The 18,738-nt window shown below is 37.8% G+C and overlaps 2 protein-coding genes across 8 annotated transcripts; both read left to right on the forward strand.

Moving 5' to 3' along the window:
- The first annotated feature begins 4,000 nt into the window (after positions 1-4,000).
- RpLP2 (ribosomal protein LP2) lies at positions 4,001-6,360 on the forward strand. The gene is made up of 3 exons (XM_022812492.2): positions 4,001-4,094; positions 4,893-5,015; positions 5,923-6,360. Exons 2-3 carry the CDS (start codon positions 4,893-4,895, stop codon positions 6,133-6,135), a joined length of 336 nt encoding a protein of 111 aa, XP_022668227.1. The 5' UTR covers positions 4,001-4,094; the 3' UTR covers positions 6,136-6,360.
- A 1,779-nt stretch (positions 6,361-8,139) lies between these two features.
- LOC111252904 (ubiquitin-conjugating enzyme E2 L5-like) lies at positions 8,140-17,060 on the forward strand. Of its 7 annotated transcripts, none has more exons than XM_086992153.1 (5): positions 8,140-8,286; positions 9,467-9,674; positions 11,886-12,003; positions 13,027-13,190; positions 13,304-17,060. In XM_086992153.1, exons 2-5 carry the CDS (start codon positions 9,648-9,650, stop codon positions 13,457-13,459), a joined length of 465 nt encoding a protein of 154 aa, XP_086848279.1. In that variant the 5' UTR covers positions 8,140-8,286; positions 9,467-9,647; the 3' UTR covers positions 13,460-17,060. The 7 variants fall into 7 exon arrangements, with proteins under 7 accessions (XP_086848279.1, XP_022667272.1, XP_022667275.1 ...); XM_022811537.2 differs by lacking the exon at positions 8,140-8,286 and adding an exon at positions 8,820-8,989 and having other exon boundaries at positions 9,409-9,674; XM_022811540.2 differs by lacking the exon at positions 8,140-8,286 and adding an exon at positions 8,820-8,989.
- Positions 17,061-18,738: the final 1,678 nt, after the last annotated feature.

Genomic DNA, 18,738 nt, shown 5'->3' on the forward strand with positions numbered 1-18,738 from the left:
GAAACTAAATTCGGTGGAACCGGGAATAAATCATGTAAAACAGGGAAAACTAAATTACCTTTTCATATTTTCTAAATATTGTGGGTCGTTTATGTTTTTAATGTGCTTATTCTGGCTCAAAACGACGTTGTTAGTTGCACATTTTAGATATAGTTGGTGACAACGCAAAGAAATATTTGTATTTAAAATCAATGGCTTGAAGTCTGTCTTCTACTGTTTCCTCTATTGATCTCTACTGCGGCGTTTTCAACAGCTCCTTTTGGGGATAACAGCATAAATGTATGATCTACTTAAAGTTAATTACAGCATAAAAGTGTGAAGGCTTTCTGTCCAATACTCCAATCTATACATAAAAAAAGACATAGAATATTAGTTTCAGTCGTGTTTATGCTTCTTGGTGCCAAGTGGCTGACCTGAGTTTTGTTCAGACAGGCTGCGTCGTAAATTCGGCTCGTTTGTCTTGAGCCAGTAGGTTTCAAGTCCAATGGAAAAACGCGCCCGTGGTAGCGAAATACAGAGATCACCTGCGTAGAAATCCGTCCTAATTGAACCTACTTCAGCTCGTCATAATACAAGTGTAAAGAATCCCAGTAAGTGAAGGGCACCGTACTCAGATATTGACTTCTATTGATTCGTTTTACCGATTGGGCAACATTCTCCTTGCAAAATATGGCCTATTCGAAGTACAGATTTCACTGGAAAAAAGGAAAGAAAGACAGGGAGACTTGTTTCGTTTGAGACATAAATTCCTAACGGTAAACATGCTTCATAGTAATTCTCAATGTATTCGGTAAGTTTTGACAACAATACATATGGTGTGGTATAAGTGTTTATGTGCCAACTGCACAGGAACTTTGAATTATGAGAATAACAAGCCGAAAAGTTACCTCTATATCTATTTACCGGTATTTCTCTTTGCCGAAATTTAAAATAACAATCAGAATGAAGAGATGAATAAAACCACAGACCAGGTTATCTGTTATATAATCGCTTCACTCACATAAGCGAAGATGCTACAGTCCTAAATTATTTAGGACAAACAAGGAGAGCTTTAAAAAAGGTGGTCACAGTATAGGCGCTTACACATGCTAAATTTTAATATCTATCTACACAGAGCAAAGAGTTGCATATTAAACAGGCCTTAAGTTTCACACCATTTTTCGCCTACATGGGGCCAAATGCTTGCAGAAGATATATTTCCCTTATCGAAGAGTTGCATGGTGTCTTGTATTTGGGTTTCATTGAAATACAACAACTGAATGGTTTTTGTCTCAATTATGTTATCATCATATGGATTCTGAGTACACGCCGTCTCGGCCTCACAATCTAATGAGGCATTTTACGCTCACTTATTTTGTCTGTTAGGGGTCGCTTTGCTGATAGTGCGCGGCCTCTGCGGCAAAGCATTAGTACTTTCGTTGTATAAGTTGCCCACGAATCGTTAGATTAGCATCCATATGGGTTGTCCCTGCCCATCATATGAACCCCGCATTTTGTTTATCTAAGTCAACTTTCATCCCGATTAAAAAACTTTCTTAAATTAAGTTGAACTTTTCATATGCCTTGCATAAGATCATAACAGTTTTGCTAGCATTGAACCCCGTTAGAAATTTTATGACAGCTCTCAACAAACAGGATTAGCTTCTTTGTCGTTTACACTGATACATCGGTGTATAAACGAAGCGACTAATTTACCACCCTCTAGAAGATTATATGGAAGAAACACCAAAAAGCCTAACTAGACTGCGTCCATTTAAGAAAAAAATACTTCGTGAGAAGTTTGAAAAATGTTGACTGGAGGTATGGTACTTTTAAAGGTGGCTCGCAGGAAGTAATGTTACTCTGTGGGCTTAAGATGTATATATCGCAACATACATTAGAAAAAGGGGTCAGAGATTTAAAACGTTGTCTGTAGAATCATATGAGATTTACGTTTGAAGCTGAATAGAAATGTACGGTTGAACAAAGCGTTTACGCTCAGTTACACTTGGCTCTTGGAGGACATGTCGGAAGAAAATTCCAATAGAACACTCAGGGCAGTGATTTTTATGAGCAAGCTGTGTTTGGGTCTACAAATTTTTAAACACAGACCAAAAATACGTACAACAATAGACCATTGCAGACGGCCACACACTAATCACTTGAAATAAATTATAAATGAATTCACAACGTGAAGGTAAGTCAATTTAGCGGGCAAAAGAGTTGATGGTTGGAGCAATAACTTCTAAAGGTTGCGGAACGTTGAAGCAAGACGGAGTCGCATTTTGGTTGAAACAACTGATGGGACCCATTTTCTAAACTAAAGCTATTAAATAAAGACAAATGACAAACGGTGAACCTGCGCCCCTAAATCAATCGTTGTAATCTAATGCAAGACATTTATACTATTTTATCATTTTTTTATTAATTTTTATTTATTTATTTATTATTATATTAATTTCGTCTGGTAGTCTCGCCTTATAATACCTGTATATTTAGAATCAGAGAGTACTCGCAAAGATATTAACGCAATGAAATCAGGTAAATTTAGTAATGATATGAATTAAAAAAGAAATCGCGCCACGGAAATACGGCGAAATACTGCTCGTGGCATGTATCTGTCTATTTCACATGAATAGATAGATTAAGGCTAAAATTGCCGAACTGCTATTTTCCGGATCTTCCAACAAAGTCATGCGTTCCTTGTGACGTTCTAACAGTAGAGAATAACACTGAATAAGACGGCATGCTACGTAAGACGTCTTTGCATTTAACTGAATTTGATACCGATTTATAAAAGGAAAAACGGCCGTGAAATTTCTATTTTAATAAGTTCTGCTACTCTGCCATTTACTAAGCAGTTCGTTGATAGCTTAATAACTGAGGCTTGCTGGCTGTGAACCGGTAATCTCTGACATTCTCATAGATCGTTTATAGAGATTCAACAAGGAAAATAATGGGAATGACATAATCAATAGTCTACATTGTATGGGTCTTTCAAGACATTGTTTTGGTAAGTTTTTTTGTGATTGTTTTGCACTCTGACGTATTTGAATGGCGAACGGAACAAAGCATCTTAGTGTAGCATTTAATCTCGTCTAATAAGCTAAATATTCACAAGATATTTGTCGACTGCCTGAAATTACAGCTTATTTGAATTAAACAAAGATTTACTTACCATTGTTCATACATGTAAGCTATTTAGCGGGCAAATCAGGCACAAATGCATATTTAACTTGAATAAATAATGATTTACAAACTACACATAGTAGAAGCGGCTTTTGAAACTGAAACGCCTGCAGTTAAATCGATTCTTTCTAATACGCATAGAATTTTCATATTCCCAAAATTATGTAATCGTTTGCGAAATATTGTGTGTCTGTTGTCAAAGGCCACAAAAAAGACCGGACAGGCAATAGCAGGGCCATTGATGAGGTGTAAACCTCTAATGCTTTATCACACCGTTCTATGTCAGTAATAAGACGTCGGACGCTTTTTTCCACTGAAGGGGCATTAGAGGCACTTTCGCCGCATTCAGTCGTAATCTGGCACTATTGCATATTCACAACAAATATTTCAACAAATACGCAAATATCTTTTCGCGTTTTAAGTTACCTTATATTTTTCTATACAGTTTGTGTAAATAAAGAAAGTAATTTCTTATATCCATTTACTCAAATTAAAACGATCTGCATCAAAGCTTTTACTAAGAAATCAACACGGTTTATATAAAAAAAAAACTTAACTCTACTAAATAACATTATGGGAGTAAGTATAAAATTAAAAAAAATATCCGCACTATATGTGCCATACTTTTCTTTCAAATCTACGGTCAATTTTTCCGGAAGCGAAACTTGCCTTTTTCCAGATAATCTTGAAACAAAAGTTTTCTTTCACTGCACACAGCTAAAAAGTGTAAGTAGCACCTTCTTGGTTGCTATAAAAAAAAATTAAACTTACGCACTTTTTGAGTGAAGAGCAATATGGCGCGCCTTTGCTGAACTTCCTTTTCGGGTTAGTCTGCAGAGCTAGCTTTGGGTGAGTAGTTTCGATTTCTCGGCCTCTTTGCTTGTTACCTTTGTGCGGTCGCGTTTCGTGTCGTATCCGACTTAAAAGTAAGTCGTTAAATTATAAAAAATTTACCGATATTTGTGCATTGGTGAATTCCCTATGAGACTCAAGCAGTGTGTGGTGCATTTTCACTGGGAATTTTTCTCAACGTTAGATGTTTGACTTGTCTATTTTATAATCATATTGAATTGTAGTCATGTAGCTATGAAGGCTGGCCACGTGGTAAGACCGATTTTCTTTAAAAATAACGTATTAAATAACTAATGCACAGATGCCATTTTGCGCCAACCGTACGGATGTAGGTTACCTGTAAGAGATTGCTGAAGAACAATCGGATAAATGCCAGAAATATCTTGATGCCGACGACAGTCTCTGCAATCGGCAAATATCGTTCATATCGGCGTTTTTTGGCGCCACACTAAAGTGCTTTGCCAGGGAATTGTTGGCCGAGTGTAATTTTTTACACCTTTGTGCAGACAGTATTGATGTTTTTCGGCCTAGCAATTATGCTTCTGCCGCATGATTAACAATCAGACGGTGCTAGGGAAAAATCGAACACCTGATATTTTACTGCGTGTGTACATTATCGTTAGCTCTAGGAGCGGAATCATGTTGCTGTGTAAGTCTAGGTTGCAACACGGGTAGACAAGTACATGCTTAATCAACCAGGCTTGACCTACGTGAACACAAATTTTAATACAAAAAGTTTATCCATCAAGACATTTTGAGTAAGTTTGAATAGCAGTTTGATATTCTGAAACGATCCTTCGTATTTAGGCAATCGCCAATAATAAAAATTTTCATAAATAACATCGCGATGATGTTCATCGATTACTTTGAAGATGCGTTACGTCGCCGCCTACCTGCTCGCCGGTCTCGGGGGTAATGCGAACCCCAGCGCTGCTGATATCGAAAAAATTCTGTCCTCTGTGGGTATCGAGGTCGACAAGGACAAGCTCAAAAAGGTAACTATCGTCGTAGTTTTTGACTTGTCATTGTGTATGACAGGTGAGCTATCATACTGTTGGGACATTATAGCGATCTGCTTCATGGCATGAAAATTGTGGATGGTGTTAGACTGTGTTCGTGTTTAGTAAGCACTTAAATGTCTTTTCCAAAAATAACCGCATTGCACATCTTTGACACCCAAAGCGCTCCATCAGAGTCTGTTGGTTGTACGATGCTGCGAAAGTAAACCTAACCTCACGGTCGAAATTAGCAGGAGTGCCTGACTACGCCTTTATGCACGATACCCGTTGAGTTTAGGACATCGATTTCCAGGATACACAGTTGGTCACGACTATCTCAACGCTTGCGTTACTTGATCACTGTAGTACGCATGTCTATTTGAGAACTCATAAAATGATAATTATGACCACGTTCATTTTTAAGAAGAATTAGTGCAACTTACACTAATCCGGGGTTCACTGCTAAATACCGTAATTAATAATGAAATGGATAGCCGCGAGTATATAGAAAAAAACCCAAGAAATCGAAAAAAGGACAAGGGAAAAATTACCTTCAAATATAGTAACTAACCGCTAGATTAATCTTAGCATAATACGATAATTTATCGTATTATCAGTTCTACGGTATTTTAGAGTGTTAGGTTTACGGAGCGCTCACATAACTTAATGAATGCTTGCTTCCTGCAACGACAACCGTATTTTAATGCTACCAATATGTTAAAAAAAAAAGTGTTGTATCTATCGGATAAAAATCAGCGTGGGCGAACATCATGTTCAATGTTTGCTGTCCTATATTAATTGTTGTCTATCGTATAGAATAATTTTTGCCCAAACACTCAAGATCTTTAGTAACATACGCTGTGCATTTTTTTAACTTCCCTTGTTCCATTGGTTTTTGTATTAGGTTGTCAGTGAAATGAATGGCAAGGACATACAGGAACTGATCAGAGAAGGATCAGAAAAACTCGCCTCGGTACCTGCGGGCGGTAGTGCCCCCGCTGCTGGTGGGGCAGCCGCGGCCCCCGCCGCCAGCGCCGAGGCAGAAAAGAAGGAGGATAAGAAGGAAGAGGAGGAGGAGGAAGAGGACGAGGACATGGGATTCGGTCTCTTTGACTAAATCATTGTTTGCCGTTAACGCCGTCGCCCGCGTGATTCGCATGGTCGACGATCAACGACATGGAGGACGGTTCACCATGAGATGGCGACGACCACTATTTTTGTGAAAATGGCTGTTACCATTCGGTGATAAATCCTCAGCGCCGTCGAGCTGCTAAGGCAGCAATGAACACGGTGAAAAAAATAAAGTTCTATCGGAGAGGAGCTCCTCTCATGTTTTTTTTGAGTTAGTTGTTTTCTATATATTGTTCTCTGAATGTATGTACAGTAGTGCCAAGTGAGACAATATGCGCTGTCGAGGAAAAGAACCTCGAGTACCAAGAGCAACTGCCACATGCAATGCATGAAAAGTTTTTGATTCGAATAGACTAATTCAAGAGTATATTAATCTGGCTTTGTGTCACAAAATGGATCTTCGGTATATTCTCCATTTACCAAGAAAAAAAAACATTTGTATAGGTATAACACTGCTTGCCAACGGAAAACATCACTCAGACTCTTTATCGTACTTTAACGTGGTGGATTAAATAGAAAACAATTAGCAATATATGAGGAATAACGTTGATTTAGATCAATTAGGTTGCGTTATTCGAATTATTAATACGGGATTGGTTATATGCCTTTAGTACGAGAAGTGAAGATTATAATGTAAAATTCTTTATTGTATGCAACAACATTACAAAAAAAACTATTCGGTTCAATAGCTAGGTTTGATCACTCAATATCATTAATAAGTTATAATTAGCAATGACTGCATAATTACTAAACCTTATTTGAATAAACGTACTACGGTAAAGCCCCACTAAAGAAAACAAGGAACTCAAAATATTGAACGCATGCGATGCGGCAGCCCCTGCTTATATGAAATAAAAATTGCTTATTTAAAAAATATATATGGATCCAACTACACAAGAGATTTTGAAGCGCTGTCTGATGGTACAAATAATACAGCATCTAATAATAACGTTAAGCCTTAGAACAGTGCTTTTATAACCTTATGCTGAATACAGTATATGGTATAAATGATCTACACGTACCAAAGGTTACAAAGCAATCAAATCTATTAATTTTTAGGGAAAAGGTCTTAATGAAAAATTTAATTTAAATTTAATTTAAATAAAATTTAATTAAAATTTAAAAAAATGCCAGCGGCTTGTGGGAAATTTAAGCATTCTCAATTTGAGTCATTAGAGAAACCTATCAAACGGTAGTATCTTTTGCGTATGCAAGGCGGTAATGATATTTCGGATCATCGCTTCCTAACCAAACATACTATCTTGTATTACTGGTTAAAAAACGGTGCCCTTAAATGCCATCGTACTGTATGGAGGTATATTATTATCAGCAGGGGAATTGATAATGCAAAAGAGCTAACACGGTTGAATGTTTTACGTTGCGGTCCAGTCATTTAATATAAATTGTAACACTATATGCAGTAGTGCAATTTCCATAAGACGCGCCTACCAATACAGCACATGATTAAAATTTAGTCGTATATTTTTTTTATTAGTTATGCATAATCTCAGTCTTTCAAGTTTCATCATCCATCAGCTGGTTTCCAGCACGAAATGGAGTCCGCCTACACCAGGTTCGAACCTAAAGTTATGTACAATCCAGTACAAATCGTTAAGCTGTAAAGCAAGCACTACTTAATATCAATGAATTAAATGTATAGGTATCCCTCCGTGTACATTATATCTTTTTAACTAAGCTTTCTCTGCTTTATTCGAGGGGTCTCGGTGTAGAAACTGCTAAGCAGTAAATCCCACAACAGTAAGAAAATTGCCATATAAAATAGTCTTGCGTTATCGATACATAGTGTAAAAACATCAGCAAAAGAAAAAGGGGCTAAGAGGCACAACAACGCACGCTGGAACCGTAAAACCAATTATTATTGTTCACGAACACTTGAACCAAAACCGGAAATGCCTCCCCTAAATTAATCTCAAGTTGACAATAGTTATTTTGGTAGAAGTAACGTTGTGTCTGCACTGCAGTGCACGTAATTGTTCAAACATCAATCGCTGCAACTAACTCCCCAAAACATCAACATTCGCTGAGAACTGAAATCCGCCCGTTATTGCGATACAACTACAATGAGATCGGCCACCCGTCTACTCAACTACCGATTAAAGTCCATCTAACCTTCAGGGTAAGACCATGTAGTAATAGATTAAATGAAAAAAATTTATATCTAAACCGATAAAATTACTTGACACATCACCCATAAAATCACCTCGCAAAACTTCATGCTAGCATAAATTTCTTTAATTGCGTTTTCGTCTTTATAAAAAGTACTGGCACTTTAGCCAATTGGTGACCCTTTTTTTCTAACACTGGCTAATAGGCATCTCAATAGAAAGTAATACGTTTTAGAGATTACTATAGGTGACCAAGGTGGTTTAAACGACATGAGATACGTATAATTATGAGCATGTTTCTAAATCTTCTATCCGCATCATATAACACATTGGCCGGTTGCAGCACGTAACTATAGCACACCGGAGATATAAGATCTTGACCAGAATTGTTGCAAAAAAACGGAACTAGATGTAGAAACGGGCCGCTTTGAAATAAGTGATGTAGAGGGTGATTCTAAGCGATCTTTCTCACAAAGGCTTCCAACACAATATAACACATGATTTCTTTATAGACAAATGTCACCTCAACTTCAAATCGATGGTTTCGGGCGACACCTGACAAAACGTAGTTCAAAGTAAGTTTCAAGTCATTGTGAGCGCCAATTTTAAAATGGTGCGCCCAAAAATTCTAGCGGCCGCTGACAGTTGCTTTGACTGTGATGAGAGAGCGGGTACTCACATCCGGAGGTGGTGGCCCTTTACTCTTTGTGGAAGGTAATTTTTCGTGATTGTGCTGCTCGATTTGACTATTGGCAAAACCGATTATGTGCAGTAGCCGAATAGGATCGTTGAATCTAGAGAAGCTAGAGCAGTCCCGGTTGACCTGGAGCCTGGTCTCTGCGTTCGTGGTGCAGTATCACACACAGGTCAATCCTATGGGCGTTCGGGATATTACCTTATCGTAATTCGTGACTATTTTGCGCATTTAGGTAGCATCCACTCTGTGCGTCAGACCAAGCTTGGGATGCTAAAGGAATCGCAACAGCTACAGCCCACGGCAACAGCTCGAGCCGAGATTAGAATTGTTTTGAGTAAACGAGTTTCACAACCTTTAGTCCTCTCAAATAGACTTTTCGATTAGCACTTTCAGAATAATAATTGTGCGTGAATATATGTGTCTGTTGTTATTCCAGCAATTTTCTACTGTGCTCCCTACTAAATTGTTCATTGTGATGTAAACCCGTCTATCAGGTGTGCTGCGAAATCGGAAGCTAAGTAGGAGGACAGAGAGTGCCGGAAAGAGACGAGACGACCTGAACAAAGAGTGTTGGATCTCGTGTATCAGACTGTACGTGACGTAGTGTACGTTCGGGCTTTGTCGACTGTTCAGAAGGTCGCCCGTTTATAAAACGGGTTCCCCGTCGTTCTTGTAATGGCAGCAGCACGCCGACTCGGGCGGGTAATTAATAGTAAATCCTCTTAACCTCATTGCAAGCATCATAAAATGACTGGAATAGAGTGTATCGCTTCAACAGGCGCTTCCATTTTGTTAAGAAAAACAAATACTGTTATAAAGAAATGTTTAATCGAGCCATGTTGTTGACGTTTTTTCATCCAGCTCTATAGTATAATTTCGAAAATTGGAATGTGCAGCTTGATTTTGTTTTGTACTATATAGTGCATGAATATCGTGTATGTTCGGCCAGGTGGGGTTTGGCAGGTGCTTTAGTCTAATGGATATTCGTTCTGTGCTATACTGAAATCAGTCGAAAAAGATTTATTAAAATTCAATGATTATCTTTAGAAGTTATAGTTGGCTGAGTCATTTTGAATTTAATGCTAAGTTCCCTGTTTTTATCATTACATCTGCAAAGCTTTGTAGTATATTATCTTTTACTAGATATTGGTAAATATTAGTTAAGTTAATCATTATGTAACGATACCTTATTGAAGTATCGTGATGGTCATGATAGCAGTGTGCGATTTATATTAGGCCGTTACAAGCGAATTCGGTGGCCTTTAAACTACCCGTCGATAGCAAATAATATGTGACCTGCAAATATTTCTAGAAAGCTTTAAATGAATACTGCTTGATTGTACCCTAGGCAAACAAAATTCTGAGGGAAAAACATCTTTTAGTCTGGAAAATGAACACCCAGTGGTGAAGTTGTTATTCCTCTGAAGGTCACAGCGTTATAAAAATTCATTCTAGATTGGAGAAGGTATTAAGCAGAAAGACTTTAAACGATAGGAAGGTGTGAATAGAATAAAAACGGTGGTCTACAGCAAGGAAGTGACCAGATATAATAATCTGAAAAATATGCCGCGATCGAGGTGGCTTTTCACGGAAGCAGAGTTTAATTTAAGAAATTTAAGAGCTCTGTTGGGCAAAACTGGTAATTCACATGTAACGAAATACTGAAAATGGCTTACCCGTGAATTTACTCCAGGCATGTTGAAAATGCGTGCGGTATATTCAACCCGCAATTTGTGAACTTTTAATTAAGCACAAATCCGCCTGGAGCGTACGCTTGCCATGCACAAGGCATAGCTCAATCTCTACCGCCAGCCTGAAGGCGACCAGGCAAAAAAATGACATCGCCATAAAGAGGAACCAAGTTCGATTGAGTGGTTCAGGCGTAAGGTAATAATAGTACTTGCAATGGACATCAGGGGCATCTGTTATTATGAGACACTCGCCAAAAATGAAACAATGAATACAGTCCGTTATTTCAAGTTTCTCAAGAAACTCACGGACCATAAACATGACGTTCAAAGCGTAAATTGAAACCACAGTCTGGTTTTTTGATGACAATGCCAGACCTTATTGCCATGCATTAATTACTTCCAGAATTAGGCAAATTTAATGTTGGCTTTAGCCTGCTTATTTTTCTAAACTAAGCCCGTATTATCAAGAAGCTTTCCATACCCTAAGAAGGCAACTGGTGGGCAACCATATATCACTGTAGATTTACTTTGAGAAGCCATAAATAGAGAAATTACATATGAGCATACAAATGTTAGGTCTGTCCAGAAACTGTCAGATTGATGGGAAGAGTTTATAAAAAAAAAAAATAAAGAGTATCTTAAACATATATTAAGAAATAAGGAAGAAGGAAAAGATAGTTCTAATCCAATGAGCTTAGAACTTCATTCAGTCTCGGAGTCCGGCGGATTCGCTTGTGACAGAATGGAAGTTAGTATAATTATTAGTTTAATCAAGTGCGATAGTTTTACCTCGTATCTTGTCAGTCACCGAATTTCCTCAAAAGTGTAATGATGCAGCCAGAATATCATCGTGATTCATTCACATTAGCCAACTTTGAAGTACTTAAATATATGATGAGCCAAAGGATAGGATTAAATATTGGTTCAACCGCACGTATTATCTTGAGCTTATTCTAGAACGCATTTATATTAAGGCCCAAAATGCAATATTTATCGCACGATTCGTTGGATATTTATACACTTGGGTACAACTTACAAAATTAACAAAGAATTATCAAACGACAATATGAATGTAGGGCAGTTAACATAAAAACATTTGTAGCACTTAGCTACTGTAGTGTAAATCTAAGCATGGAAATTCTTTATGAAAGTGAAAACTGATGTCTTAGTCTAAGATGACGTTACGCCACAAAAAGGTAAAATAATATCATTACAATTTTAGGAGCTCGCCGATTTGCGGAGCTCTCCAATGAGGGTTGTACGTGATATTCAGGTGTCCGACGAAAATATTTTACTCTGGAACCTTCTCATTGTGCCTGAAAATCCTCCCTACAACAAAGGTAAATGTATCGGTTTGGCCCATTTTTTGTCTAATTAGTTGGTAAAATTTGCCTAAAAGAACTTATAGTTTAATAGTTTTAATCACTATTCTTTGCAGATCGAATGATAACAGATGAGAACTCATAATTATTGACTGTAATTGATCAATTGTCATTTCGATTAATAGCATGATTACTTTACGCGGCTAATGTATGTGGCAAGGATTTCGAAGTTTTCCTATTCAAACTGGGCGTCTAGTGTATAGTTTACTCAGACATACAATACTCGTTGGCGCTTCGTACTCAGGAGTAATGTTTTGCGTTGTGTTGACATCACTTTTGCTATCAATATATATATATATATATAAATTTATGGACAGAGAGCGACAAAGTGACCTTGGAGTTTCGACGGTAAAATGTAATCGGCCCTCGGGCGACGATTACCACATGAAGTGGTTGGGGTTGTATTGGTAGACGGCCAATGTAGGTCATAGACTGCCGATACGGATCGATAGGAAAGTAGGCTGAGGTTACCGTCAAGGTTTGTGATAGCAGTTAAGCATTATGCAAAAGCTGTCATGGCGTAGGGGTTATATGTGAAAAAAAAAACAGAAAACAGACGTACTCAAGCAAGGTAGCCTAGTGCAATAGCTACTATATACAGATTTCTCGGCAACAAACTGCACTTCGCTCTTCTTGAAATTGTCTTAATATATAAGTCCATTCGTTTATGTATCTTATTGACATACATATCGAACGAAACTAAAAAAGTCCTTCCTTTGCTTTTAAATCTGACGATAAGTTTTACTGAATGAGATTTTTGAATTTAGAAACATACCTCTGTAACTACTGTAGCGGTATGTAAAATAACGAGGTCCTCGATCACACTTCCAAAGACTGCTTACGTTTATCTAGAGAAATGGTAGAAGTAAACCTTTCTAGAGATCTGTTTATATTATCCTGTTTTGACCTTAGATTTCTACTGCTCGTGGGGTCGAATACATATGAGATATAATTAAACGGCGTATTATGTGATGCGTTTAGGGGCATTTCGAGTGGAAGTCCAGTTCCCGCCAGAGTTTCCGTTCAAACCGCCAAGGTTGATGTTTCTCACCAAGATTTACCATCCAAATGTAGATGCAGAGGGTTCCGTATGTCTGCCTATTATCCTTCCTGAGAAGTGGAAACCTGCCACAAAGGTCGAACGGGTAAGTTAAATAACACTTAATGTACCCTTACTTTAGATCTTGAAAAAATTGTAGGCTATGCCTGTATTTATTAAAATTTCGAGCATTGTACTGACGTAATTTGTTCTGTTTAGGTTCTGCAAGAATTGGCTACGCTCGTTGCCGAACCTGAGCCGGAACATCCGATGCGCACTGATCTCGCCGAGGAATTTACCAAGGATCGTAAAAAGTTCATGAAGAATGCCGAAGACTTCACTAAGAAGTACGCTGAGAAAAGACCGCCTGAGTAAACCATCCTTTTCACAATCAGTTGTGACGCTGCCGTTATGCTTCAGCCTACCAAGAATCCCGTCCCCAGTAGAGACAACATGCGAGTAACTAAATAAGAAAATAAGGACGGATACAATACTTTATATATGCGTACATAAAAATCATCAAATACAGATACGCGCACACACTTAGACAAATAGCCTTGCATAGTATACAAATATGACCGACGTTTCACAGCATTTTGAACAGTCTTAGCAGCACTAGTAGCGTTAGCATAGCGGACAAAGATGAGATAGAAACCTTGTGTGCGCTATCAACATCACGAAAGACGGGCCGATTAACTAGCCTTAACGATAGGAGCCATTATCAGCAGATATGGGAGCGCAGTGCTACACAGATAGGCAAAAGAACAAATTAACAACAATACACAAACACACATACACACCAGAAACAAGCAGATATTGCTGCACTCAATGATGGCGATGCTGACGGCGGTGACGAGGACGACGACCTCATTTACGAGGGAAAGAAAAAAGAGAAAATAAAAAAAAATGATTTATGACGAGATGATGCAAGATATAGAGAACTGATCTGTGTTGATGCAGATATAGTACTACTGTTGAGGATGATGTTGGTCGCAATGACGATGATGATGATAACATAATATTATTAATAATAATATTCATCATAACTGTGGTATATAAGAAAAACTTAAAATGATATAGAGGAGGTGAACCTAAAGCTACGGTTCCTCCAGGAAATGCACGCCTCGTTGAAAGCCACTAAACAGAGATCCCTTTTCGTCTATTACCACTAGTCCCAGAATATGCGTATGCTGCGCCTTGCGCTATCAGCGTGTTAGAATCGTTGAGCATATTATATATATTTACTTAGAATGAGAGCGTGGTTCTGTATGTGTGTATAGCAAAGCAGATGTGATGTGAGACACCCGGCTGAAAACGCATGGTTGGCTGCAGATGTTTATGATCGATTGTGACATTTAATTATTATGATTACTATTATAATATGAATGGATCGAATGATTCGGTAACTGACTACTGTAGAATAATTTTATTTTGTTTTACTAAACAATTAAAGGCTAACGTGACGTCCTATGACCTATAATAATCATGTAAGGTAACTATCGGCTAGGTAGCTAACTTGGAATATCTTTTCAAAATGATACACATGAATCAAATGAGTGCTGCTTAAGGAAAGCCACGACATCTATGATCTATATGCTGTACGTTTCTCGTAATTCTATAATTGTCGCCTGCGAACACTACAAATTAACATTATATATTATTGTTTAACAGACTACCCTCATAGGCCTCGTACAATAGCAACTGGCAATATGGCAAGTAGACAAACTGACAGTGAAGAAAAACCCTACGAAGCATCGTTATTCTGAATGATATAGCAATAAGTATACAAACAATGCAGGCGTTATTTAAGTTGTTTTCCTACTAGGATCGTTCAGCGTGCTTTACTAATAACATAGCTAATGCGTCATTGTTTGAAAGCGATAATAATACAGGGACCGTCCAAAACAGCTTTCGCAGTTTTGCAGTGCGCAGGTTAGGTTTTTTTTTGTTGGTAAAATGGGGGGCAGATAGTGCGTGCAGTTAGTCCCTATGAGTAGCGTATAAGACGATTGTATACGATATAATAAGTAAAGGGGATAAAGTATATTTTTTATGAGAGAAAGACGAAACTTTCTAGTAGTTGAAAATATGATGTACCGTACAACATGATTCGTCAAACATTTCCAATGGGGAGACTCAATTAGGTGCAGGAGGTTTTGGGCGATGCCGTTGCGAGCAATGCAGTAAAGAGACAAGGGCAGACAAGCTGCACAAGCAAGGCATCAAATGCCTCGCATTCAAAACTTAGTTTTCTTGATGTGATCCTCTTATTGATGACAGTGGCATTTTTCATATAGCTAGATATATCGAAATCTGGGGTCTGGCATTTGTCGAGACAGTGCACTTTCCGCCGGTATGTCGTAAAATTTGGTCTTTCCTTTGATAACTCCTTGTGAGTAAATATTGATGTATGCTAAGCAAATGCTTCCTTAAGGTGGCACACGCGCAGCTCATAGAGGCAAACGGCGGAAACACTTTCTGGCCCCATCAAATTTTTGACGCCGAATTATTCAACTGACTAATCGTATTAAGACAAATAAAATATTTGATGGATGGGCGATCACGCGGAAAGAATCGGTTGCAAAGTTGGTTGTGTACGACTGCGGAATGAAGCGTCAGAAAAAAGTCAGGCCTGTCTAGAAACAAGAGGTTATAGAAGTTCCGGTGATTGAAGGTAGTCACGAAATAAAAAGTCTAAAGTAGGAGCGAACAGGATGCAGGGAGTGATTGTGTTCTCGCAGAAAAACTTAAAGGCAGACAAAGCGAGAGTGAGACAGGTATCAAGTACTACGCGAGCTAATGTGAGGGGCATGAAAGAAAATAAGCATCTAGTGTGTATCATGGATCTGTCGTCAACGAAATTTTCGAATAGACTGGAGTACGAAGTAAAACAGGAACACAACCGAATGACGATGCCGTTTACCTACGGAACAAAAACGTGTTATTATTCTTAATATAACCGAAGAAAATACGGACTTATTTCTTGTGTGAAATAGATATTGGTATAGCTCTCTCACATCGGGCTGAATATTGGGTAGCGAGTCTAGGCACGTAAGCTACCCCTGTTTGATGAAAATGAATAATGACTATCATATGATGCTGCGCTTGTCTAACAGTTAAAATGCTGTTTACTGTGATGACAAGATGAACAACAGGCATTATTGTAGTTCGAAATGCTTTAAGAATCGATGGAAATAACCTGTATCCCGATTTTAATGGTAGGAGCAACAAGAATTTTTGATCGAATATCGATACATAGAAACGTATGTGGAAACGAAGAAAAAGACTCGGTGAGGGTAAACTCGCAGAATCGAGCGCTGAGCATAAAATTATGGGGGTCAAACGGAGAATAGAGCCAAGAATAAGTAGAAATCGAAAGACTACGTTTTGGTAATTTATGAAGATTATTTTTGCGCACTGAAATAGTCGAAAAGATGGTCTATGGTGAAGTTGTTGAAATTCAGGATCAGAGACTCAAAGTCTAGATACGAACTCTAAAAGGGGCGTTCTTGAGGTTTGAAGAGAGAGGTGAATATTAGGCAGAAGACTAAAAGATGAACGCGGAACAGGATAATTACTCGTAAATATTAAAGTCAAAGCTATATATGATGACTTAGCAAGACATAGAAAGAAGAATTAAGGCCGATGGGTCGGGCTGAAAAAGCCTAATAAAAGCGAAACATGTCGTGATTATGGTAATACTGAAGGTAAATGGATGAAGATAACGAGATGGATAAAAAGAATATGGAGACAGTGGAAACGTTGTTGAGTTTCGACACTATATTTTATTATTATTATGCTGCTCACGGTGCGACGATAATGACTGAGAAACAGATTACAATGAGACAAGCGGAGATCATGAAGATAATAGAAGTAAAAAAATATGAACATTACACTAATGAGTACTATGGAAGATTGAAATAAAAAAATTAAATAAAGATCGAGCTGGAATCGCAAACCCAGACCGCAGTTTAAATCTTACTTTTTTTTAATTTAAAGTATGCTTCAAATTTTACTTTAATGAAGCTACTTAATTTTGGTAATGCCGTCTATTTCATTGCTGCTATGATTAATTAATTGTTTTGTATTTTCGAATTATTAAAAATCTTTTTTGAAAGATTACCCAGTTACCGGTATAAGCGGCCCAGCTTATGTTCAACTGTTCTTTTCGGTAAATGTGCTATTTTTCCGCAAAATGTAGCGGACTATATTTTCTATTAAAAATGGGATTAAATTTATCTATACTTTACCAAAGTCCTAATGAGTCCCATAGTCTTGAGTGTGGTCATCCGAAGGAATCAGAAAACACCAAAATCGGAAAGCAAATATCGCGATTATCAAAGTTTGCACTATGAACAATCGGAGAATAAGCAGGATATTCAATCAAAACTGCGATAAGCGTTCAACGCCACCAAGCTCTATTTGCATATGTTCATCTATCATTCTATACAACAAAGAACCGTGCTTAATACTTTAAAGGTATAATCTAGTGCCGGATATTCTATAACAAAGCGCCAAACGTCCGTTGTTTTTTATGCAAATGCTAACCTACCTGAATTAATAAATAAATGGCAAGCAAAGCTGTGTCGGGATAATTAGCAATAAATCTATTCGTTTTGTATTCATCCTTACTGTCTTCAACCTCTTCCAATTCTCAACCAATTGATTTATTTCATCTTACTAGAAAATTTCAAATCTTATATGGAAGAACCCGATCATCTGGGTAAGGTTCTCATCGTTATCAAATGTATAGTTATCTATTTTATTTGCTAGTGGTCACCACTATTTCATAAAAAAAGGTGATAGTCCCTCGATACGAGGCTTAGGTAATGAGGTAGGTACAAAGTAACCTTTTGCTTAGGCTTTTGCGATTCTAACCACTTTTGTCATGCATGGTTCATAATATTTGTGGTGGTAGATGATTACTTTGTCTTGTTTATCAACCTTTTTTCTGTGGCACAGCTTCGTTTACCCTATACAACTAAGGAAAAAATAGATCGTTGTCCACCGTTTTGTTTTCTCAAGCATTCGTTAATTCATCAAACATAATCATCTTTTTCGGGTAGGGTTCTGCTTTATCTCTAGGCTTAAGCATATCTTTCGTAGATACTCGTTCGTCCTCGTACCTTATAATTACAGTAAACCACCTTCTTTGTCATAACAATTCTGTCATTATGGTTGTGTGTTGTTTGGTGGTGGCCGAGACACTGAGAGGTAATAAAAAACCGTGTTCCCTTGTACTTAGTTTTGAGGCACTTAAGACCTTAAGCGGATAAGATAGATTAGAAAAAAGTTGCTTCGTTTTTTAGGCTGCTCTTTTTTCTTTACCTCACTCCTTGTTTCCCGAAAACCCTGATGAAACAATGATATTGTATCGTGAGCGCAATTTCAACTCGAAAGAGCCCAATAGATTGTCCTGAAACCTAAAAGCGGAAGAGAAAAGCAGACTATGAGAGTTTCTCTATCATCATGACAGTCAGGATGATACACTGTCTTCCCAAGAGCCATATCAGAGTGTCAGTATGTCACTCCGGATATGAAAAAGTGGTTTGGCAGACTTGAAAACACAATTATCTATGTTCTAGCATAAATGATGATAGACCATGAAAATGCTAAAGTATACTTGAAAAAGAGAATAAAGGTTAGGGCAGCAT

The sequence above is a fragment of the Varroa destructor genome, unplaced genomic scaffold (assembly GCF_002443255.2).
Source record: "Varroa destructor unplaced genomic scaffold, Vdes_3.0 BEIS01000006.1, whole genome shotgun sequence".
In the NCBI taxonomy this organism is placed as follows: domain Eukaryota; kingdom Metazoa; phylum Arthropoda; class Arachnida; order Mesostigmata; family Varroidae; genus Varroa; species Varroa destructor.

Coding starts and splice junctions, on each gene's coding strand:
- RpLP2 (XM_022812492.2), top strand. CDS start 4,893: ATGCGTTACGTCGCCGCCTACCTGCTCGCCGGTCTCGGGGGTAATGCG. Junction 5,016..5,922: donor ACAAGGACAAGCTCAAAAAG/GTAACTATCGTC, acceptor TTTTTGTATTAG/GTTGTCAGTGAAATGAATGG.
- LOC111252904 (XM_086992153.1), top strand. CDS start 9,648: ATGGCAGCAGCACGCCGACTCGGGCGG. Junction 9,675..11,885: donor CAGCACGCCGACTCGGGCGG/GTAATTAATAGT, acceptor TTACAATTTTAG/GAGCTCGCCGATTTGCGGAG. Junction 13,191..13,303: donor CTGCCACAAAGGTCGAACGG/GTAAGTTAAATA, acceptor TGTTCTGTTTAG/GTTCTGCAAGAATTGGCTAC.